The sequence below is a fragment of the Meriones unguiculatus genome, chromosome 15 (assembly GCF_030254825.1).
Source record: "Meriones unguiculatus strain TT.TT164.6M chromosome 15, Bangor_MerUng_6.1, whole genome shotgun sequence".
NCBI classification, from domain to species: Eukaryota; Metazoa; Chordata; class Mammalia; order Rodentia; family Muridae; genus Meriones; species Meriones unguiculatus.
In genome coordinates, this window is record NC_083362.1 from 46,345,506 (window position 1) to 46,368,004 (window position 22,499).

A 22,499-nucleotide genomic window follows, 5' to 3' on the forward strand; every position below is an offset into this window, starting at 1 on the left:
ACACACATCTGACACCTTATGTGCTGATTTACATATTTTTAATTTCTAAAAACTTAAGCACATGTTCACAACAACATTACTAAAGCAGGAACAGTCAAAACTAAAGACAGCCCAACATCTGTTAAGGGATGCTAAGAAAAAAAGTTGGCACACCTCATACCGTGGAATAATATTTAGCCATTAAAATCAAGATATGTTCATGCATACTACAGATAGAGGGCACTTGAAAGCACCGTGCTAAGTGAAAAAAACCAGTCACAAAGACTACATATTGTATAATTCTGCTGTGTGCCAAATAGAAAGACAGGACACAGATTCCAGGCTGGAGAGTGCTGAGAAGTTAACAGGAAATAAGGAATGGAGCCTGGTGGGACAGTGTGTCTTTGGGGATGCTGAAATGTCTAAACACCGTGGTTGCACAGTTCCATCGGTGAAGTGTTGGCTGGACGGGGGCATTTCACTGCGCATCACAACAGCACACAGGCGAGAAGCGAAACCATGGGACTGCACTGACGTGGCTTGGGGGCCTTCTCTTGCAGGAATACGTGTCTGCAGCATTAAAGGTTCCAAGGAATAGAATCGCCTGCCACATGAAAAGAGCTGGAGGAGCGTTTGGGGGCAAAGTGACCAAGCCCGCTCTCCTGGGAGCCGTCTGTGCCGTGGCCGCCCACAAGTAAGGGGTCCCATGACCGCTGGAATGTCAGCAGTCTGAGCTGCGTGAGTCCCTCCAACCCCACGCCCTTCTCAGCCTCCAGCTCAGCGGGAGTTGGCTGGATGGAAGGCCAGCCAGAACCTCAGCCTTAGAACAGCTTGTCCTGAACTGAACTGTGTCCTGCTGCAGGCAGTTCTCTTAGCCAGCAGAGGCTGGTGCAGACCTGCCTGAGAAATCTGTAACTACCAAAGCTGACTCAGATTACATCCGCCCAGGCTAACTCACAGCATACCTGCGCAGAAGGAGGATCTGGGGGCATCTTAGCTCATTTGTACTCTCCAGATTTGCAGGGGCTAGAAACCAGAGTCCTGAATGAACGCTCCTCAAGAGGGGTCTGCATATGGGGAGACTGATGTCCACAGAGCGCTGGGCCTCCTCCTTTCAACCTCATCAATATATCAATACCCCTATTACTGCCTGAAAGAGAAATTTAGAACAAAACCTTTCTGTGCTTGTAACCGCAAAATGATCTCATTTATATAACGAGATCAAAGTGGAAAAAGATCAAAATATGAAAAAGAGCCAAGCGATTTAATCCCAGCTCTCGAGAAGCAGAGACAGAGGCAGGTGCATCTCTGAGAGTTCCAGGTCAGCCTGGGCTATATAATAAAACCCCATCTCAAAAAGGAAAAAGAAAGGGAGGAAGGAAGGAGGGAGGGAGGGAGGGAGGGAGGAAGGGAGGTAGGGAGGGAGGGAGGGAGGGAGGGAGAGAAATGGGAATAATTTATAACCAAATATTGTATCATCATAATATGCAAATATTCAGTTGACTAAACTAGAATAATTATTTTAATTTCAATGCCCCCACTACTTCTAAGATGTCGTGTAGACATGTTCCTATCCCGATCTTACGCCTCTACAACTTTGCGGAGAACGCGGCTTCTTACCTGAGTCATTTCCCACAGGACTGGCCGCCCAATCCGCTTTATCCTAGAGCGAGGTGATGACATGCTGATCACTGCTGGCCGCCACCCGCTCCTGGGAAAATACAAAGTGAGTGCCAGCCAGGAGTTCAGCAAAGACCATGTCTGCCTTCCACACCCCTGAAGAGGGATGTTTGGGCGCTGTTTAAAACTAAGCAGAACCTCTGGGATCATCTTCGGTGGTGTCTCTTGGGTGATTGTCACAGCCAAGCACAAACCTAGCCTAAGCACAGGCTGACAATACGATTAGACACGTTTGTGCACAGCACAGTTTGGCTGCAGGGAAAGGCTGCTGAGAAAGTCCTCTTGTTATCACTCTGCAGGTCGGGTTCATGAGTAATGGGGAGATCAAGGCTGCTGACGTTGAGTATTACATCAACGGAGGGTGCACCCCCGATGAGTCTGAGCTGGTAAAAACGCCCTCTCCAGGGAGCCCGGGCCCTAACTTTATCTGCACAAATACTTGTCTTAACCAAAACTCCTCAGAAGGTTTAAACGCAAAGGTGAAATTTAAACAGGCGCCTTGAAACGTTTCACTTCTGTTTTAATTCAGGTGATAGAATTTGTTGTGCTGAAATCTGAAAACGCATATCATATTCCAAATTTCCGGTGCCGGGGCAGGGCTTGCAAAACAAATCTGCCGTCTAACACAGCCTTCCGAGGATTTGGCTTCCCCCAGGCTATGGTGGTCGTGGAAGCATACATAGCTGCGGTGGCATCTAAGTGTAACTTACTCCCTGAAGAGGTAAGCAGTGACCGCCTGCTAGAAAAACACTGCTCGGAACGTACCTTGAGCTCCCGTGATCTCCGCGTACACTTTCAAGAAAGTAAAACGCAGCGTCCATTACCAGTTCACATTCTCCACTGTGGTAAGGAAACCACAGAACCTGGTAGTTTCAGGCAATGGTACCATTTCTTCAGATTCTGTGGGTCACCCAGGGGCTTCTTCTGGTCTTGGGCCAGCTCGCTGGGAGCTCTGTGGCTCAAGACGGCTTTCTCGACGTTTCTGATGAGTATCTGGGCTGGCTTCCCTGACTATGCCTGGGCTGCGCAGTCTTTCTACAGTCATCCATCCTTCAGTGAGCTAGCCCGGGTCAGTCCCCGAGAGGGAGGGGTGCCACAGTTCCCCAGAGCAGCAGGCAGGTGGCATGGGCTAAACCACACTTATCAAGTCTCTGTGGCGCTATGTGCCGTCCTGTCCTCCAACGCACAAGCTCGGTCCAGAGTCAGTGTGAATATCTCGTCACAGTTTAAGACTCTGATGAGAGACGGAGACGTAACCGGGTAGACGAGCACCTGCCTGGCATGTGTAAGACTCTGAAGAGGTGAAGTGAGAATAACTGGGAGTAATTAACTATTTGAATCAGGAGATTTTTATCTTGCCAGCAAATAGGTTAATGGGGCTGATAATAACAGTCCTTCTGTTTCTCGGGGCTATTGTGAAGTTCACTGAAATACTTAATCTAGACCCTGGAGCACACGAAGTATTCATTAGCAGTTCCTATTGGTTTTTGTTGTTGCCATTTCCCTTAAGATGTATTTGTTTTATGTGTGTTGGTGTTTTGCCTGCATGTATGTCTATGTGAGGGTGTCAGATCCCCTGGGACTGGACTTACAGGCGGCCATGTGGGTGCTGGGAATTGAACCTGGGTCCTCTGGAAGAACAGCCAGTGCTATTCACCACTGAGCCATCCCTCCAGCCCCTGTTGCTGTTATTTCTAAAATGTGTATTTGCATATTTATGTTCTTGAGGTTTCTTTAGACAGACAAACTTTCTCCATATCAGACGTGAAACAAAATGCATGCGTGTTTCTCACCTTTTAGGTTAAGGAAATAAATATGTATAAGCAAACTAGCAAGACAGCCTATAAGCAGGCATTTAACCCCGAGCCCCTGCGAAGATGCTGGAAAGAATGTCTGGAGAAGGCATCGTTCTATGCTAGGAAGCAGGCCGCAGAGGAATTTAACAAGAAGAATTACTGGAAGAAGAGGGGCCTTGCTGTCACCCCCATGAAGTATAGCATTGGACTCCCCATAGCCTTCTACAATCAGGTGAGGGGAAAGAGATGCCTCCTCCTCAAAGCTTCTCTAAAAGGTTGGCTCTCCGCAAAGGGCTCATGCACGAGGAAGGGAATCTCGGGCAATCATGCTGTCCTCTCTGGAGACAGGAAAATGAAGAGTGGGTCCCTTCAGCAGGAGAGAACATGGAGGCAGATAAGGGCTGGAACCATGGATAGCAGCACAGACCTTCCGTGTGCAGTGTTTAGGGTCTTGAGGAGCATCAACAAACAGTAAGGTCCCACTTGGAGGGACCCATCTGAGTAGTCATGGCCTCATGTGAGTACTAGAATGTCAGGCCAGGTTTCAAGAGCAAACAAAAAGATGCCTTTCTGGCCTCCTCTCTAATTTCACCCTGACTGGTTTTTCAGAGTCCAGTCTCTGGCTTTCTCTTTCTCTTTCCACCCCCATTAAGACTTTACCATATGCTAGGCACTTGGGTGTGGCCAGCTGTCCCTTCTCTAGGCTTCTAGTCCCCCGTGCTCAAGGTGAGGGATGTAGACTGGACCAATGGGTCCCGAGCTTGAGCGTCATTGACATGGTGTGGGAGCTTGCTGGGTGTCCCGGCTCCACCACCAGCCTGCCGCAGCAGGACTGTCTACCCCGGGGCGCATCCTCCTCCCCTAGCAGCATTCTCAAAGTCAGCACTTGGAAACCAGCTCCCTCCCAGTCCTCCGGTAGCCGGGAGAAGGTGTGCCTGGGAATTTATTCTTGTGGGGTACAATAGCGTTAAGTCAATTTCCACACCTGGTGAGGAAAGAAAAATGAAGCTTTGTCCAGGTTGAAGCCTTGAAGCTGGGGACGGGGGGAGGGGAGATACACACACTCACACATCTAGGTTGATGGTTTCAGGTCCAGGGAGTCTTGCAAAGGGTTGGCTATGGTCCTCTCATCCACAGCGAGAACTGAGAGATTCTAAATAGAGGAGGTGGTTCATCCGACCGCCTTGGGTGAGCTCGCAGCAACAAAACTGGCTCTCTCAGTTTCCAAACTGGTATGATGATTGTTTCTCCCAGGCAGCCGCTCTGGTCCACATCTACCTGGATGGCTCTGTCCTGGTGACTCATGGAGGCTGTGAGCTGGGACAAGGCCTCCACACCAAAATAATCCAGGTGAGATAAGCACCCCTGTTCTCCACCGTGAAGCGGCTTGGATCAGACAGGCAACGGGCCAGTTGTTCCCATGTTGAGTCAGAGAGATCCCATAAACACAGAAGCCAACTGTCAGACTCCTTCTGATTCCAAGAATGAAAAAATGCCAGGGGATGAGGGAAGGGGAGACGGAACTGAGGAGATTCTGTATCATTCCTCCTGCATCAAAACGATCAAGACCAATGTGTTTTGTTTTTTGTTTTGTTTTGTTTTGTTTTGTTTTGGAGGGGATTCCAGTTTCCAAAGATAAAACAGTTTTAAAATTCATGGTAAATGGCCAGGTGCTGTGGCACACGCCTATGATCCCAGCATTCAGGGAGGCGGAGGTGGGCAGATCGCTGTGAGTTAGAGACCAGCCTGGTCTATAAAGAGAGTCCAGGACAGCCAAGGCTACATAGAGTAACCCTGTCTCGAAAAACAAACAAATAAAAGTTCATGGTAATGACTCAAAGCGATAATGTGTCCACTCAGCTCCTCAGTTAGAAATGAATGTTTCACACGACAGAACTTGAGCTCTGGAGGGTCCACACTGTGTGAGGCTGAAATCTAAGCTCACAAGAGGCACAGCTGTCAACCTGCTTAGAGATTTGGGCAAGCCAAGAACCGTTTATTCTGAAGTGAATGGTATGGGAGAAAAAAGTATACACTCTCCTTAAGGAACCCATCCACATGGCTGGCCACTGTTGTCTGGGCTAATTCAAAATATTTCTCTACCACTCTACAAGATCATTGCAATAGAAAACGTTCAAATGTTTTGTTAATGTGGAAATAACAATTATTGAATATGGCATTTGAATTATAAGTGTGTATGGAAGGTGAGGAGGACGGAGAAGAACACAGCAAAAAGACGTGTGTGTGAAGACACATGACCAAACCCACTACTTGATATGCTAACCCAAAACACTGATTTTCTTACATTTGTATGTGTGTATGTGTATGCGCACATATGTGTGCATGTGTGCACCATTACAGAGTGCATGAGGACAGCGGAAGGCAGCAGGTAGGGACTCAGTTCTTTCCTTCCACCCTGTGGGTTTCAGGGATCATGGGTTGTCTAGCTTGACAGATGGCCCGCTTACCCACCGAGCCATCTTGCAGACCTAAAACATGGTTGGCTGGTTTGTTTGTTTGTTTGTTTGTTTTTAATGTGTATGAAAAATGCTTATCAGTAAGAAACAGCCAGAAAAGACCAAGTCTTCTAAAATAGACATCATTTGACAAGGTCCTTAGAACTAAAGGCCTTGCAAAGCCCTCGGCCCTCTCTGATGGTGCCATCTTTACAGCCCTAAGCCTGTAAAGCGCTGACCGGAGGAGAGGGGCGAGGGAAACAGGAGGCCCAGAGCTTCGAGCTGGCTGCCTTGTGCCCTCTAAACCCAGCGTGCAGAGCGGCCTTGCCCCCACGTGGCCTCCACAAAGCAGGTGTACAAGAAAGCACGGAAAAGCTGTTTCGTTCGCCATCCCCCTCCGAAAAGAAGTGTGTCCTCGGCAGTGCCATCTAAGACCCACTGGGCCTCTGTCCCTGTATCAGGGCAGACAGGCTCCGTGCCCAGCTCTAGAAAGGACGGAAGATTTTTCTTCACTCGAGAGAGGGCTCGCTCAGTCGTCGACGCGAGCGCTGTTTTCTCTTTACATCTGGCAGGTGGTCAGTCGCGAACTCGGCATCCCGCAGTCGTACGTGCACCTGTCGGAAACCAGCACCGTCACGGTGCCCAACGCCGTCTTCACCGCGGGCTCCATGGGGGCGGACACCAACGGGAAGGCCGTACAGGTGACTTTCCTTTCAGGTCTCCGCCCCTGGTGGTGAGGGGTTCTTGCCCCGCTTGCTCTTTTCTGGAGGAGGGGGCAGCGGTGACGAGAGGCCCGGCAAACTCTGGCAGAGCCATTTGGTGCTTCCGCTGTTGATCCTAGCCTGTGGGTGCTGGGAACTGAACCCCCGTCCTCTGGAAGAGCCTCTAGTACTCTTAACAGCCGAGCCATCACTGCAGCCCCTCTTTTCTCTTCTTTTTAACAAAGACTTTTTCCCCCCTCTGATCTTGGCATTAGCAAATCCTTATTGTAAAGCAAATCTCAGCTTGAAAAAACACTAGAAATGAAAAGAGGTAGATAAATTTGACTTAATAAAAACATAAAGTTGGGGGCTGGAGGCATGGCTCACTGGTTAGGGGTGCTCGCTGCTCTTTCAGAAGACTTGAGCTCGGTTGACAACACCTCCATTGGGAGGCTCACGACCACCGGTGACTTCGTCTCCATGGTATTCTTGCCCTCTTCTGGCCCTGGTGAGCGGGGCCATATGTGTGCACGCACAGGACACACAAAACATTTACATAAACAAAAAGGAGATAAAGATTTTAAGAAAAACACAAACTGCTTATACAGTAAGAGGCCATAAATAAGGATTGCAACACGTTAAAGAAGATGTTCTCGACACACGAGACAAGAAAATTTAAAATAAGCCAGCCACGAGAACTTGCTTTTATAGTCTCAGGACTCAGATGCTGAGACGGGAAGATTGCCATGAGTTTAAAGAATGAGATCCTGGTCTAAAGAGAGAAAAAAAGGGGACGAAAAGCGAGGAGGGGGTATGACTGGACCACTCTACACTCTTCTCACTGTGTAAGTGTGTAGACTACTGTGCACACTCATCATTTCGGTTGTGTAAATAGGCAAAGAAGAGCTACAATAACTCCAAGGAGACCCCTTCTCAGCGCCCAGTCAGACAGCACGGCTGACCTCAAGTCAGGGCTGCCGGATGTCACTCAGCTTTAGGAAACCCTACAAGAGATGGGAACGAGTCTCCCCAGCAGCCGCCATTCAGACCTCCCCTGGGCATTAACATTCTGCTGTTCGTGTGCTTTTCCGTCCTAACGTCTCTCTAAACATTTGCTTTTCAGAATGCCTGCCAAGTTCTTCTGGACCGTCTTCACCCCATCATCAAGAAAAACCCCAAAGGAAAATGGGAGGAGTGGGTGAGTGTTCTCTTTAGTACCGAAGCCAGGAGGAAGCAATACCACACAGAGAGAGACAGACAGACAGACAGACAGAGACAGAGAGACTGACACACATAGACAGACACGCACACACATAGATGTACACACACCATACACACAGACACACAGACGGGGGTAAAAGTCCTAAATGCATGCGCTGGTGGGCGGCGCCCACACAAGAGCTCAGTGTCTTCTCAGCGTTTTCTTCTACTTTTTCCAAATGCTAAGAGGCGCCTTTACATTCACTGAGCCCTGCCATCATTCCTGAGCCAGGACTTCACAGGGCGAGTTCTAAAGTATCACCCGCCTGGGGCTGCCCCCCTGGGCTGCGTGACTGGCTACAGGGCAGGTCCTGTGTAATAGAGAGGTGAGTCCCCTTTACTAATTTAAAACACTAAAAAAATGCAAAAAGTCATAAGTAGCTACAGGGTGTGACGCAGTGAGAGGCCCAGAGCGCAGCCAGCATTTCCCTGAAGCCCCTCCACAAAGCCCGCCCTGTATGGCGCACACAGCCTAAGTCTCCCAGGCAGTAAATATGAATGTGGACCTTGGCACGAGCAATGGGGAAGCCCATCAGCTTCTATTTCATTGAAACAAATCTCTTTCAGGTTGCAAAAGCCTTTGAAGAATCCATCAGCCTCTCGGCCACAGGGTATTTCAAGTAAGTGATGTTTTCCTTTTGACTTGTACTGTACCTGGGCAGTTGTGGCTGGTGTCAATTTTTATGGCGATGGGATCCTCTCAGGGGGAAAGGAAGTGAGAGGGGAGGAGGAGGAGGAACAATGCAGAAGCTGGTAGCTAGCAGCAGCCAAGAAGCCCCATAGTTACAGAGCCTCGGCCCTGCCCCTGCACACGGGAGGGTAGGGTCAGCCACCCCTTCCTGTGTCCCCTGAGGTCCACCTGAAGGCCCCCAACCTGAAGTCCCTCAAGGGAGAGGGGGAGCAACAGGCCCCCAACCTCCAGGGCAGGACACACCCTACAGCCATGTCCTCACTGAAGGAAAGGTGACTCTCTCCACCCTTCCCTCCCTCCTCAGAGGCTACCAGACAAACATGGACTGGGAGAAGGAAGAAGGCAACCCTTACCCATACTACGTCTACGGTGCGGCCTGCTCTGAGGTTGAAGTCGACTGCCTGACTGGGGCACACAAGGTAGGAGGAAGCTGGGGTGCCCACAAACGCTGACGCGGCATCTGTAAATAGCAACCCGCTTGGCCTGCCAGTGGAATACACAGTCTCTGTTCCATTTTGGTTTTAAATCCCTTTCAAGTAAATAGCCCTGTCCTTTTTGCATTCACCCGCTCTCCGCAGCTCCTGAGGACGGACATTTTCATGGACGCTGCCTTCAGCATCAACCCCGCCCTGGATATCGGGCAGGTGCGTGGTTCCAGGCCATACCCAAGGGGACTTTTGTCAGCCTGTTTGTAGGAAGATTGTGGGTTTGAGGTCAGCCTGGGCTACAGAGCAAAACTGTATGTGAAAAAGTAGAGAGAGAGAGAAAGGAGGAGGGAGGAAGAAGAAAAGGAAAGAAGAAGGAGGAAGGGAAGGAGGGATGAAGGAAGGGGTTTCAGAGAGGTGGCTACTTCCCTGTGGAACTTGAAAGGTGTGGAGTTTCCAGGTGAACAAGTAGTCAGGGGCAAGGACAGTCAGGAGAAAACACATTGTACAGGCTTGGAGATGAGAAGGGGCATGCCAGACTTGGAACACTGCCAAGGCAAATGTCAGCTATGTGGGGGTCTCCGAAATGAAGCCAGGCAAGATGACAGCACCAGTGCCCCAAGAACACTCAGTAAAGCCTGCCACGGAGCTTCTGAGAGTGGCTTGCCTCGCCTCGGAGCTCTGCCCCCATTCCCACCAGACTGTCTCTTCAGTCAACATTACCGACTTCTCACCCACAAACCTGTGCCCGCAGATCGAGGGAGCGTTTATCCAAGGTATGGGATTATACACCATAGAGGAGCTCAAATACTCTCCAGACGGTGTGCTCTATTCTCGGGGTCCAGATGACTACAAAATTCCCACTGTCACTGAGATACCAGAGGAATTCTACGTCACTCTGGTGCGCTCTCGAAACCCCATAGCCATCTACTCATCCAAGGTAAGGACTTAAGACCTGGCTATTAGTTGGTAAATATCAAACCAGTTGGTCCCTAAGAAAAATACCATGACTGAGTAGCTTAAGCAGAGATTCGTTTCCCACGTGGCTCCAGTTTTGATAATTCCCCAAATGAGATTACTTTCGGGCTTGGTTTCTTGAATCCTACTTTCTTTGACTCACTGATGATCACCTGTACCGGTCTGTGTCCTTGTCACACTAGACAAGGGCCTAACTGAATAGCCTCACTTTAACCTGATCACTTCTTAAAAGACTTTGTCTCCAAATTCAGCCACGTTCCTGGGTACTGAGAGGTTGGCCCTTCAACGTGTGTTTAAAGAGAGGCAGAATTCAGCCCATAACAGCCTCCTCTTTCAAGGGGTCACGAAGCATGAATTTACTTTCTCCTTTGACTTTTCAATCCCCAAAGGCAGAGTGGTGCTGCTTACAGACTCCAGAAACCCAAGTGGGGTCTTCACCCCAAAAGATGAAACACTGAAATCCAATGAGGAGTGTGAAGGGGTCTCTGGGCTGGGGTCACTAGGACACTGATTGCAAAGTGCAGAAACTCAGTGTTCCCTTTCTCCGGCCTTCACAGCTTTCTCCGGCCTTCACAGCTTTCTCCGGCCTTCACAGCTTTCTCCGGCCTTCACAGCTTCCCCCTGCAGCCTCTCCCACACCCCGTCCAAACCAGGGTGGGGTTTCAGCAAGCACCATTCAAGCTCTTTGCTCTACGTGTCCATGGTCACTAATTGTTGGTGTTGGTGCTATGCTCTCTGGAGCATATAGCTTTTAACTAGTCAGTGTCTCCAACCCCAGGGCTTCTGACTCCCCCTTCTTGCCTCCGTAGACATCCTCACATATGTGGCACACCCACACACAAGCACACACATACACACATAGAAATAAAAATGATTTTTAAGAAATAGCCAGCTGGCGTGTCATTAGACATGCAGCTCTCTCATCCCGTTCACTCAAGCACATGCAACAAGTGCCAAGGAGGCCACGTGAGGACAGGCAACTGCTTCACCATCTACTATGGTCATTCCGTTTGGGTTCTGAGTTCAATGGAAATTACCTGGGGCTAGGGTGTAGCTCAGTGGCAGAGTGCTTGTCCGGCATACATGAGGCTCTCAGTTCTTGCTCTACCACTGCAAAAGAAAAAATTAACTAAAAGACAGGTACCCTAGAAGGTGCCAAGGACATGGTCTTCAGGACACTCCCTAGGTGGGAAAGCGATGTTTTTAGATGCCTGCTGTCCTGCTGTCTTGCTGTCCTATGGCATCTTACCAAGTATTCTCACAATAACCCCACTCACAAATTTCTGTGAGTCCAGTTTTAACTACCCAAATACACTCCTTCTGTTGAGCGAAAAACCCAGAAACGGTATGTGTGCCCATATGCTTACGTGCCTCTGTTTACGTGTGTGGGCGGGTGCATGTGCTCGTGTGTGTGTGTGTGTGTGTGTGTGTGTGTGTGTGTGTGTGTGTGTGTGATTAATCCTAAAGAACCTCACATTTCTAACCACCTCGTCTGCTTTCCTCAGGGTTTGGGTGAGGCTGGCATGTTCATGGGGTCCTCAGTTTTGTTCGCCGTATACGATGCAGTGGCCGCCGCCCGCAAGGAGAGAGGGCTGAGCGACACCTTCCCCTTGAATAGCCCAGCCACGCCTGAAGTGATCCGCATGGCTTGCATGGATCAGTTTACTGACATGGTAAGGGAAGGCCCTGCTGCCATCACCCTGCTCACGGGCTTTAATGTTCTTGATATGGGTAATGTGGCTACGACGCCATTGCAAGGCATGCCGCCCTTTTCAATGACAATCCCCCTCTGCCCCGCTCACCACTTCCTGCATGCCTCCGAACTTCTCCAGATGTTGGCGTAATTGTTTCAGAGGCTAAAGGAGATGCACACGAACAGCAAAGGGACGTGGTAGATTGCCTCTTTAAATAGTTTATCAAAACGCAATTGACGTGGACTTTTGATTGCCCCATTTACAAGATCTTTGGCTTGCTCGATTACGCAGAAAATATCTGTTAAGCAAACTAATAAAAGTAATTGAGATGAAATTACCGGGCTTCTGGACACACCTTTCCACGCCTTGCTGTCATGCACTGTACAGGACAGTGTTCTATTTGCCAGCTGCAAAGATTACACCCAGAACTGTCACACAGAAAACACCTCTCCGGGGCACCGCCCCCTGCAGCCCACCTGAGTCAGTGGCTATAGCATGGTGTGCCCGTGAGATTACAGTGGCGCTCAGTGGGCTTTACGTAGTCCCAAACAGAGAATTTATGGGGTAAAGGGCTGGGGTGGAGCTCAGTGGCAGAGCGCGTGCCCAGCATTCAGGAGGTCCTGTTTTCCATCCCTGACACCAAACCAAAACAGAAAAGACAGGACCCAGGCATGGTGACATACACCTGTAAGCCCAGCACTTTGGGAGCTGAGACAGGGGGATCACAAATTGAAGGACATCCTAAGCTGTTCAGAAATACCCTATCTCAAAAAATATAAGCACAACTGTATAAGATGTGTATTATGAAGATAAGTTTCTGACTAAATGTTTGAAATAAATATGAAAATTATATAACTTTGATAAAAAGAAAAAAAACTGGTATCAACAGAACTGGTATGTTCTGTTTTTAAATGCCTTTAGATTATAACTTTTTTTTTTGTGGAATAACACTTTGTTTACATAAGTCTTCCGTCTTCTGATCTTTTTTAGATCCCGAGAGACGACCCTTCAACATTCACCCCTTGGTCCATCCATGTGTCTTAATCTCATGTGTTGAGAAAAAGAAAGAGCATACAGCTGATTGAAACGAGCCCCAAATCAGAGCAGCATACAGGCTGATGAGCATTTGTCAAGCACGATTTTACTGTTTTTAGTTATTCCTGTGATTAAGCTATTGTGTGATTACATGTTAAGATGCAGATTTTTACCAAATAGTGTGACAAAACTTAGAAGCAGAAATGCTGATTTAGTTTTCACTGTCCCGAAAATCTGCAACCTTGATGGTTTATAACCTGGCCATGTTCCATTAACTGGGGGCAAGGAAGGGCTCCTCATGGTTTGTTTTATGCAGCTATGCTTGAAACCCAACAAAACTGCCATACAACAAAACTCTATCTGGACTGGAGTCTCCCCAAACCAGTATACCTGGAAACCCCACTTTACAGTGCCCGCCACTTCCTGTGGTGTAAACACTATCACAAGGGCAAACAGTAAGGGCCTGGGGTGTCCAGATGTGCGCCCCACTCAGGACTCCTGGAGTGGCTAAGAACTATTTGTGCACACAGGGCAGAGATGCCTGCCTCCCCCATCCGTTCTGGTTTGAATACAGCTTGTCCCCAAAGGTGTATGCGGTAAGAGGTGGAGCCTAGTGAGAGGTACTTGGTGAGGGGATCAGTGCTGATAGGGAGGAACTGACCAGTTTCCCACAAGCCTGGCCACTCCTCATCTCTCGCTTCCTCTCTGCCTGTGTGGGCCCTTGCACTTCTGCTGTGACAGAGAGGAGATGGACTGTCCACCAGATGGACAGTCCTATGCCCTAGCCTCTAAAACTATGAACCAAAATAAACCACTTTTCATTACAAAGTCAAGCCTCTAGTGTTTTGTTATAACCACACAAAACATTTGAAGCACTATCCATCCGAAGCTTCCAAACGACAACCTTCATCCATCATGAGCTACGATACACAATACATCGTCCTCTCTTGGAAGACCACACTGAGTGAAACATCAGTCCAGGGCCTTCGTGTGGGTTTTGGCTTTGCATTAATGGCTAAAAGGTAAAATCAGAACCACTTCCTCTTACCACCAAAGGGACACAAAATCCACAGACTTCCTTTCCTCTTTTTGTTTCCTTTCTACCTATCTTACATTCCTTATTTTCCCAAGGAAATGCAGCGTAGGGCCTCTCTTGGGAAGTTTAAATGCAGAGATAAACAAACCAAATCAGTTGTCAGGGATTTGGGTGCTCTCCTGCATCTAAACTCTGAAGACATGAATGCCTATTGCTGTGTAATGGAAGAACAAAGTCACCACAGCTGAGAACGTGTTCAAGACCAGATTAAAAGAGCAGGCTGGGGGCTGGAGGGTAAGAGTACGTGCTGTGCAAGGTCAAAGACCTGAATCCTGGAGCCCAGAAAGAAAGCTAACCGGGGCTCGTACCCCTGTTCCCAGCAATGTGGAAGGCAGAGAGAACTGTCGGGGCTTGTTGGATGCCAGCCTCGCTCTAGGCTCCGTGAGAGAGCCTGTCTTAAAGAAGTCTGTGGAGAGAAATAGAACAGGACGGCCTCTGGCCTCCACGAATGCACACACACACACACACACACAGGCACACAGGCACACAGGCACACACACACACACACACACACACACACACCCCAAAATAGGGAGCAGAGGCTAGCAGGAGAAAGGCTCACTTGTTACTGTGCTCTACTCCAAACTAAGGGTGAATATATGTGCCTTTAAGTGCTTAATCTTTTAGTTCCCCCAATAATCTATACATTTGCTGGAACCTAACCCACAAACTCATTATGTCAGCACAACAACAACAACAAAAAAGTAGTCTCCCTGTGTAACATGCGTTGGTCATAGAACGTAGAGAAAATCAGCCTGGGCCGGAATGAAGCCTCCTCCTCATGGCTAGCCCTCAGAAGGGGCTGTGCGGGCTGGTGGGGAAGAACTGTAACACTCCTCCTCCACTGTGGACCCCCGAGAGCAGCGTTACTGACAGGCCCCGTGAGGCGTGGCCAGTGGTGCAATGGTGGCAGGTCTGCTATCAGGGGTAACAACTCCCTGATTGGATCTGAGGCCCAGTCCACGTTACAGAACTCAGGTATGGTTCTGTAAACCAGGCCAAAAGCCCGTAACTGGGGGCGGCATCTGCTTAGCGGGGAAGCGACGGCTCCTGCTTTATGGGTACATGAAGCGCCTGAGATGTGGCCTTCTAGATGGTTGTGTCTGTGCCCGTATGCTAGCGCTGCTCTTGGAAGACCCTTTTCACAGAGATCTAACTGATCAACCCAAAAATGCAAAGAAACAGGACATCTCTGTCACTTCACCCTGTCTCAGGTAACATTCTAAGGTGTGTAAACAATGTAGCAGCTGCAGGAACAGGGGAGTAACTGCACCATTGCCTTCTGGGTATTGCATAGTGGGCCCTTAGGGGCCTCAGTTGAGTATGACTGCTGATGACCCCCACCCCCCCCCCAGTAGCCTGCACAGCCCCTTCTGAGGGTTGTTAGGGAGGAGTCTTCCATTTCAGCCCACAAGATTAGCATCCAGTTAGGAGAGGGCTCTTGAGGTATCATTCTTCCCTGAGGATTTACATACACAAGTATGAAAACGTCACCATGAAACCCGTAACTAATACAGTGAGTCTACCAATGGGTATTTGTAAGTGGCAGGACTGATGTCACTTCTGTTTCTTACGATTACAATTTTTCAATTGTTTCTTCATATGTGCTATACTGTTTTATATATAATGCACATAATTTAAACTTATAGATTAAACACTTTGCACTGCTTACCTCTTTCCTTTTATTTTTGCCTGTTAGTTCCAGGTATGACTAATTTTACTTCTTGTTAATTTGGAAATTCAATTGTATATCTTTAATTCTTTTCTGCTTTCCTATGAGCAAATACATATTCTCCACTGATGTTTGGAAACAGGCTACCAAATATTGCCACCACAAAAAGCAAGTCTTTCCTGGCTTCCTGCTATGTCTGTAGCCATATTTTCACCTGGTCCCAATAAGAAAATACTTTAGTATCTCATTTACTCCCTCTTTCGTCCCCAAAATCCCCACCTGCTATACTGCTACAGTTGCTGTCCTTCTATGACTTGAATGTCTCTTACTAGAACTGTATCACATTCTTAAAACCCTGCCCTATCCTTTTAGACCCTTCATTTTTTTAGTTGGGGTTGGTTTTTGTTCTCTCTCTCTCTCTCTCTCTCTCTCTCTCTCTCTCTCTCTCTCTCTCTCTCTCTCTCTCTCTCTCTCTCTCTCTCTCTCTCTCTCTCTCTCTCTCTCTCTCTCTCTTCTCTCTCTCCAAGCAGTGCTCTCTCCACATGATGCTTTCAGTCCCAGGAAATGCAGCTCTACCGCCCTCTAGTGCTCAGTGTTAGCCAAGACCGCAAGACCGTGGTGTTGAGATGATTTTATCCCCTTGACTTCACGAGGAAAATTTTCCCTTGCTGAGGATGTCCCGCGTGGCCAGGGTCGTATTAGCTTGTAACTCTCGGTTAATCTGTGCTCCTAGAAGATCTGCTCTCCCTTTTCCTCTTTCACTAACACAACTCACTGTCCACAGCTGCTTGCTACTTCAGTCAGTGCCTGCGAAACCCAGACTCCCAGGAGGCCCCAGCAAAGGTGAGAGGAGAACAGCAGAGGGGTCAGAGAGAAACAGGGCGTGGCAACTTCTAAAATCTAAGGCGTGGCCAGGAGGGCAGAAACAGCCTGGAATAGGATGGGGGAGTCAGGTTGGAGCGTATCACTTGGGCCACTGAATTTATTCCGCTGGTTAGGATTGCGCTTCAGGCCCCTGCTAGGATGTGCCTGCTTCCTCCCCACCCTCCCCTGGAGCTTCCCATCAGGGAGCTGAAGCAGCCCGCAGCCCGTCAGGGCCTCTCTTTTCACAAGGCACCTGAGTTAAGTTAGCGTTGACTTGTGGGAGACAGAAGCACACGTGGAAACAAGCGGCCTAGAGTGCGTGAGGCCAAAGCGGCAGAGCAAGTGAGCAAAAGGGGGCAAGAAATTCCGTAGCTCCGACCCAAGGGAGGGGAGTCCGTGTCTTACAATGAGGCTAGAGTGTGAAGCTGACCAGAACTGGGAACCTCCCGAAGATGTCACCTGGATGTCGTCTGGCCTCTCCTCTCCTGACCTAGGTCCTTGATGGAGTGGGTGCGGTGGGAGTAAGAACACGTGGAAGAACGGGGAGGAATGAGGAAGGACGCCCAGGGTGAGATGCTGCCGCTTTGGGAGGAATTGGAAGGAGATCGCAGCCCTAGTGGGACCTTGCCTCAAGGCCCTTCATGAGGGTCTGCGCTCTCTCTTCGTTTGTGGGACAGTCATTCAGTCACATACCCCAGAGACTAAATAAATAAATAAATAAATAAATAAATAAATAAATAAATAAAAGACTTGTATGGCGTATCCACCCAGTCAGAAAAACCTGGCTGGTACCTTGGGATCCTGCACTCAGCGCCCTGAAGCACACCAGGTCCAAGGCCACGACGCTGCCTCCATTTTGTCAAGGGCCTAAGCACCCAGCCTTCCTAGGCTGCTTTGACCTCCTCCTCTAACTATGACTCCAAGAGGAGGTGGTGATGAGGGAAAGAAGCAGGGCACCAGGCACCCGGGAGAAGAAGCAGGGCACCAGGCACCTGGGAGAAGAAGAAAAGGAGTTCAACGGGGAGGTTTGCATCCTACTTCTGGTCATCAGTCATAGAGGTAAAGGGAGCCGTGGTCTCCAAGCATGGGAGAGGTGGGTTAGAGGCCTTTTCCTTCTCTCAGGGAGGCGGAGTCCCAAAGCAAGGGCTTTACAGGTGAGAAGCAAGACAGAAAGATGAAGCCTGGAAACTGAATTTCCCCAGAAGCATCATAGCTGGAGAGTGCCCCCTTGGGGTCTGAGGAACCAGAGGAGCTGGGCTGAGCAGAAGCAGGTCAACTGTCTGTCCTCAGTGGAGTGTGTTTGAGCTTCCTTTGTAGTTACCAAAGACGTTATGGAGAATCAAGGTTTTTCTCTTAGGGGTTCTTAGTTTTTTTGTTTTGGTTTGGTTTTCAGTTTTCAATTTGTTTTATTTTTCAAGACAGGGTTTCTCTGTGTAGCCTTCGCTGTCCTGGACTCGATTTCTAGACCAGACTGGCCTCAAACTCACAGAGAGATCTGCCTGCCTCTGTCTCCCTGGCTGATGAGATTAAAGGCATCCCCCACAATGGCCAGCTAGGAGTTCTTAGTTTTATTGACAGAAGAATTGTAGAACAGATTCTATGAGCCAGAGAGATGGCTCAGTAGGTAAAGGCACCTGCCATCAGGCTGAGTTTCATCTCCAGGACCCACATGACAGGAGGAAAGAACTGGCTCCTGACCTACACACACACACACACACACACACACACACACACACATACACACACACACACATGCACACACATGCATACACTTGCACACTTAATCACTTAGTTAGCTAGTTAATAGAATTTTAAAAACAGATTCAGAAGGATGTCTGAAGACCATTTTGTTAGAGTTTGAGAAGAGAAAAAAAGAGGGAAGGAACACAGTAAATCCTGGCATGGGGAGATGGAGAAGAACAGTCATGGCTTCTGTGTTAAGCAAGTGTGCTTGGGCCATTATTCAAAGTAGCCACAAAAAGGGGAAATGGGAAAACTACGCCTTTTGTTAGAACTCAGAAAACCTGGCAAGTGAGGGCTGGAGAGATGGCTCAGAGGTTAAGAGCCATCTTCAGACCTCTTCCTAGAGGTCCTGACTTCAATTCCCAGCAAGCACATGGTGGCTCACAATCATCTATAATGAGATCTGATGCCCTCTTCTGGCGTGCAGGCATACATGCAGGCAGAGCATTGTACACATAATAATAAATCTTTTTAAAAAAAGAAAGAAAGAAAAGAAAAGAAAACCTGGCAAGCTTAGCAATGAAGATTTGCAAGTGCCCCAATCCCTCCTTTACCTGTCCTTCTTCTCTTATTCCAGACAAAGGCATCTTTCACTTAGGTCCTGAGGCTCTTACTCTACCTTTCCTGGTTCTCAACTCGATGTGTCTCTTTTCTATGTATGGATGTACTTAGTGCACTCTGTTTTCCAATCTGGTCTACCGATCCCGAATTACCAACCTGGTCTACAACCTGAGCTGCTCTGTTCCTCTCTAGAAGTTTGGGGCACATCAGTTTAATATTCTTTTTATGCTCAAGTTGACAGGCATCTCCTCCAACAACCCTTGCTGGGATTGTGTTCCATCTATTTTGAATGACCCTCTCTCTGGCTGCTGGGTCTGTATTAGTATCCCAGGGCATCACTGACTAGAACAACAAATGTTGTTTTGTTTTATTTCATTTTTTCCACAACTGTGGAAGCTAGGAATCCAAAAATCAAAGTATCACCAGGGCCATGCTTTCTCTAAAGGCTCTAGGGAAGAGTTCTTCCTAGCATCTTCCCAGCCATGGTAGTGGCAACAATCCCTGAAATTCTGTGGCTTGCAAGCCTATCATTCCAGTCTCTGCCTCCATCTTCACAGAGCCATCTTCATTCTGTGTATATATGATTCCAAATCTTGCTTCCCTTAAATGGCACCAATATTGATTAAGGGGCCACTCTGCTCCAGCATAACTGCATCTTCATTTGATTATATCTATGACAACCCAATTCACAAAAAAAAAAAAAAAATCACCTTCAGAACATAGTTTAACTCAGAATAGCTCCCTTCCACCCTTATTTTTCTAATATGTCAGCTCACTGGTCTTCAACTCATTTACTGAAATCCCTTAAAAGGTACTAGCCACAGGTACAAAAGACAAAGTGATCGTAATTCACACACACACCCACTCTCAGCAAACAGAAGCTAGAAGGCTGTCAGAGCCCTGCTAAGGCATGTGGAGACCTCCCAGCCTTACACCCAGACTCAGGAGCAAGAGGGGGTCAGTCCAATCTATGGTACGCCTCCTCTCAGACTTTCTCTCCATGCTGCAAGGACCAAGGTTTTCTCCACATCCAAGGTTTATGGAGAGATGATATACAGGCATTACCTGCTCCCAGCTTCCCACAGACTCAACAGCAACCTGCTTCAGCAGAGGTAGAAGTTCAGACAGGTAGAAGAAAAGGAAGAGACCTCATAGTCATAAAGGTTGAGAACAATAGATCTTGACCGTGGACATTTATAATCAACCCAAGACCTCAAGGTTCTAAAAGCATATGCTATCAGTTTGTGTCCTATCTCTGGGTTTTCTTTTCTACATTTTACTTTGGTTTTGTTATTGGCAATCTTGGGGATTGAGCCCAGAGCCTCAAGCAGGTTGGGCAGGTACCCTACCACTGACCTAAATTCCCTAGCCCTATATCTGGGCTTTAAAGAGTTCAAAACACAAGAAATACAGTATTTTCCCAATTATATAAGCAAGAAAGATATGTTACTCTCCACCCCCAGCTGGAAGATTTATTTAGCGGGGAAGGCTATGTGATTTCCAACATTAATCTTGAATTTGGCTGACAAGATGTGTTAGCCAGCTTACTGTTAGGATGCCAAAAATACCTGTGAAAAACAACCACGAGAAAGACAGATTTATCTTGACTCCGTTTCAGATGTTGCAATCTTTTTACCTAGTTGTTTACAGGCTGGTGAGGCAGGGCCTCAAGGGAGAGAAACACAATGAATAATTTTATGGTTGGGATGGCAACGCAACATGAGAAACTATATCAAAGGTTCACAGCATTAGGGAGGTTTAGAACCACTGCTTCAGAGAATTACAGTACATGTTACCGAAGATACAATATACTTTTCTTATAAGACATAAAGAAGTCAAACTCAAACTGACTTTGTAAACTCCCCCTGACTGGCTAGTTTCCATAGTGCCAGAAGGTGTTATGCAGGCTCCTGGGCAAAAGTTATCAATGGTGTTACACATCAGTAAACCTTGAACACTGAAATACTGACCTGCCAGGCAGTATGTGCCATGAGTGTAATAGCAGCATGAAGGTTATGGTGATAACCAACTGTTTTCTTATTATATCTGAGGCTTGTCCCACAGGAGAAAATTCATGCCTGGTACTGTAAGTAAACCTGGTCAGAAGCCCACGGTGTCATAAGCCCTAGAAGGGAATCTACTACTGTTACTTTGCTAAATGAATATGCTGTCAAACTGCCTTCTAAATATTTATGTTTGTCAATCTAAATAGATCTATAACCCCTAAGGAAATAGAAGCAGTCCTGAAAAGTCTCCCAACAAAAAAGTCCAGGGCCAGATAGTTTTAATGCAGAATTCAGCCAGACTGTCAAAGAAGATCTAATGCCAATACTCCTCAAATTATTCCACAAAACAGGAACATGAGGAACACTGCCAAATTCATTTTATGAGGCCACAGTCACCATGATGCCTAGACCACACAAAGACTCAACAAAAAAAGGAAATTAAAGATTAATTTCCCTCATGAACATTGATGTAAAAATACTCAGTAAAATACTTGCAAACCAAATGCAAGAGCACATCAAAAAGATAATTCACCATGATCAAGTAGCCCTTATCCAAGAGATGCAGCAACAGATCAACATACAAGAATCTATCATTGTAATCCACCATATAAACAAAATGAAAAGAAAACACACACACACACACACACACACATTCACCTCATTAGATGCTGAAAAAGTATTGGCAAAATCCAATTCATGGTAAAAAGGCTTGGAGAGAGATTGGGGATACAAGGCACATGCCTAAACGTAAGAAAGGTAATATACACCAAGCTTATAGCCAACATTAAATTACATGAGAGAAACTTAAAGCAATTCCACTAAAATCTGGAACAAGACAGACTATCCTCTTGCTGCATCTATTCAAGAGAGTACTTGAAGTTTTAGCTAGAGCAGTAAGACAACTAAAGGAGATATAGGGGATACAGATTGGAAAGGAAGAAGTCAAAGTATTGCTATTTGCAGACAATATGATAGTATACATAATTCTACCTGGGAGCTCCTACAACTGATAAGTTAATTTGAGATACAAAATTAACAACAACAACAAAAAAATCAGTAGCCCTCCTACATGCTAACAATAAATGGGCTAAGAAAGAAATTAGAGAAACAACACCCTTCACTATAGCCACAAATAATATAAAATATCTGGTGTAAATCTAACCAAGCAAGTGAAAGATAAAAATATGAAAAAATCTCCCATGCTCATAAATAGGTAGGATTAACATAGTAAAAATGGCCATCTTACCAAAAGGAATCTATAGTTTCAACACAATCCTCATCAAAAATCCCAACACAATTCTTTACAGACCTTGTAAGCATAATACTCAACTTCATATGAAAAAAACAACAACAACAAGATAGTCAAAACAATTTTGCATAATAAAAGAACTTCTGGAGATTATCAGCATTCCTGATTTCAAGTTGTACTACAGAGCAATAGTAATAAAAACTGCTTGATACTGGCATAAAAATAGACAGGTTAATAAATGGAATTGAATCAGTGACCCAAAAGAAAATCCACACACCTATGGACACTTGATTTTTGACAAAGAAGCTAAACTCATACAATGGAAAAAAGACAGCATCTTCAACAAATGGTGCAGGTCTAACTGGATGTCTACATGCAGAAAAATGCAAATAGACCCATATTTGTCACTCTGCACAAAACTCCAATCCAAGTGGACCAAAGACCTCACCATAAAACCAGATACACTAAATCTATTAGAAGAGAAGATGGAGAAGATTCTTGAACTCATTGGCACGAGAGACAATCTCCAAATAGAACACCAATAGCTCAGACTCTAAGATCTGCAATCACTAAATGGGACCTCATGAAACTAAAAAGCTTCTATAAGGCAAAG

At 47.1% G+C, this 22,499-nt stretch overlaps 1 protein-coding gene and 1 long non-coding RNA gene across 4 annotated transcripts in view; one reads left to right on the top strand and one right to left on the bottom strand.

Moving 5' to 3' along the window:
* Window positions 1–13,528, top strand: part of LOC110559605 (aldehyde oxidase 4) — a 50,531-nt gene extending 37,003 nt beyond the window's left edge. For all 3 annotated transcript variants that reach the window (XM_060368396.1, XM_021655106.2, XM_021655105.2), the window contains exons 22-35: window positions 540–673; window positions 1,618–1,705; window positions 1,959–2,045; window positions 2,189–2,380; window positions 3,460–3,687; window positions 4,710–4,805; window positions 6,484–6,612; window positions 7,736–7,810; window positions 8,440–8,492; window positions 8,868–8,982; window positions 9,142–9,207; window positions 9,743–9,928; window positions 11,472–11,639; window positions 12,651–13,528. In XM_060368396.1, coding sequence (XP_060224379.1) covers window positions 540–673; window positions 1,618–1,705; window positions 1,959–2,045; window positions 2,189–2,380; window positions 3,460–3,687; window positions 4,710–4,805; window positions 6,484–6,612; window positions 7,736–7,810; window positions 8,440–8,492; window positions 8,868–8,982; window positions 9,142–9,207; window positions 9,743–9,928; window positions 11,472–11,639; window positions 12,651–12,704 — 1,671 coding nt within the window. In that variant the 3' untranslated portion in view covers window positions 12,705–13,528. The remainder of the gene's footprint in view (window positions 1–539; window positions 674–1,617; window positions 1,706–1,958; window positions 2,046–2,188; window positions 2,381–3,459; window positions 3,688–4,709; window positions 4,806–6,483; window positions 6,613–7,735; window positions 7,811–8,439; window positions 8,493–8,867; window positions 8,983–9,141; window positions 9,208–9,742; window positions 9,929–11,471; window positions 11,640–12,650) is intronic.
* On the bottom strand, window positions 69–8,982 carry LOC132648066 (uncharacterized). Its single transcript, XR_009586437.1, has 4 exons — window positions 8,917–8,982; window positions 1,600–1,690; window positions 945–1,129; window positions 69–583 (listed from the first exon to the last, which is right to left on the bottom strand). It is a non-coding gene; the product is annotated as an uncharacterized LOC132648066 (long non-coding RNA).
* Window positions 13,529–22,499: the final 8,971 nt, after the last annotated feature.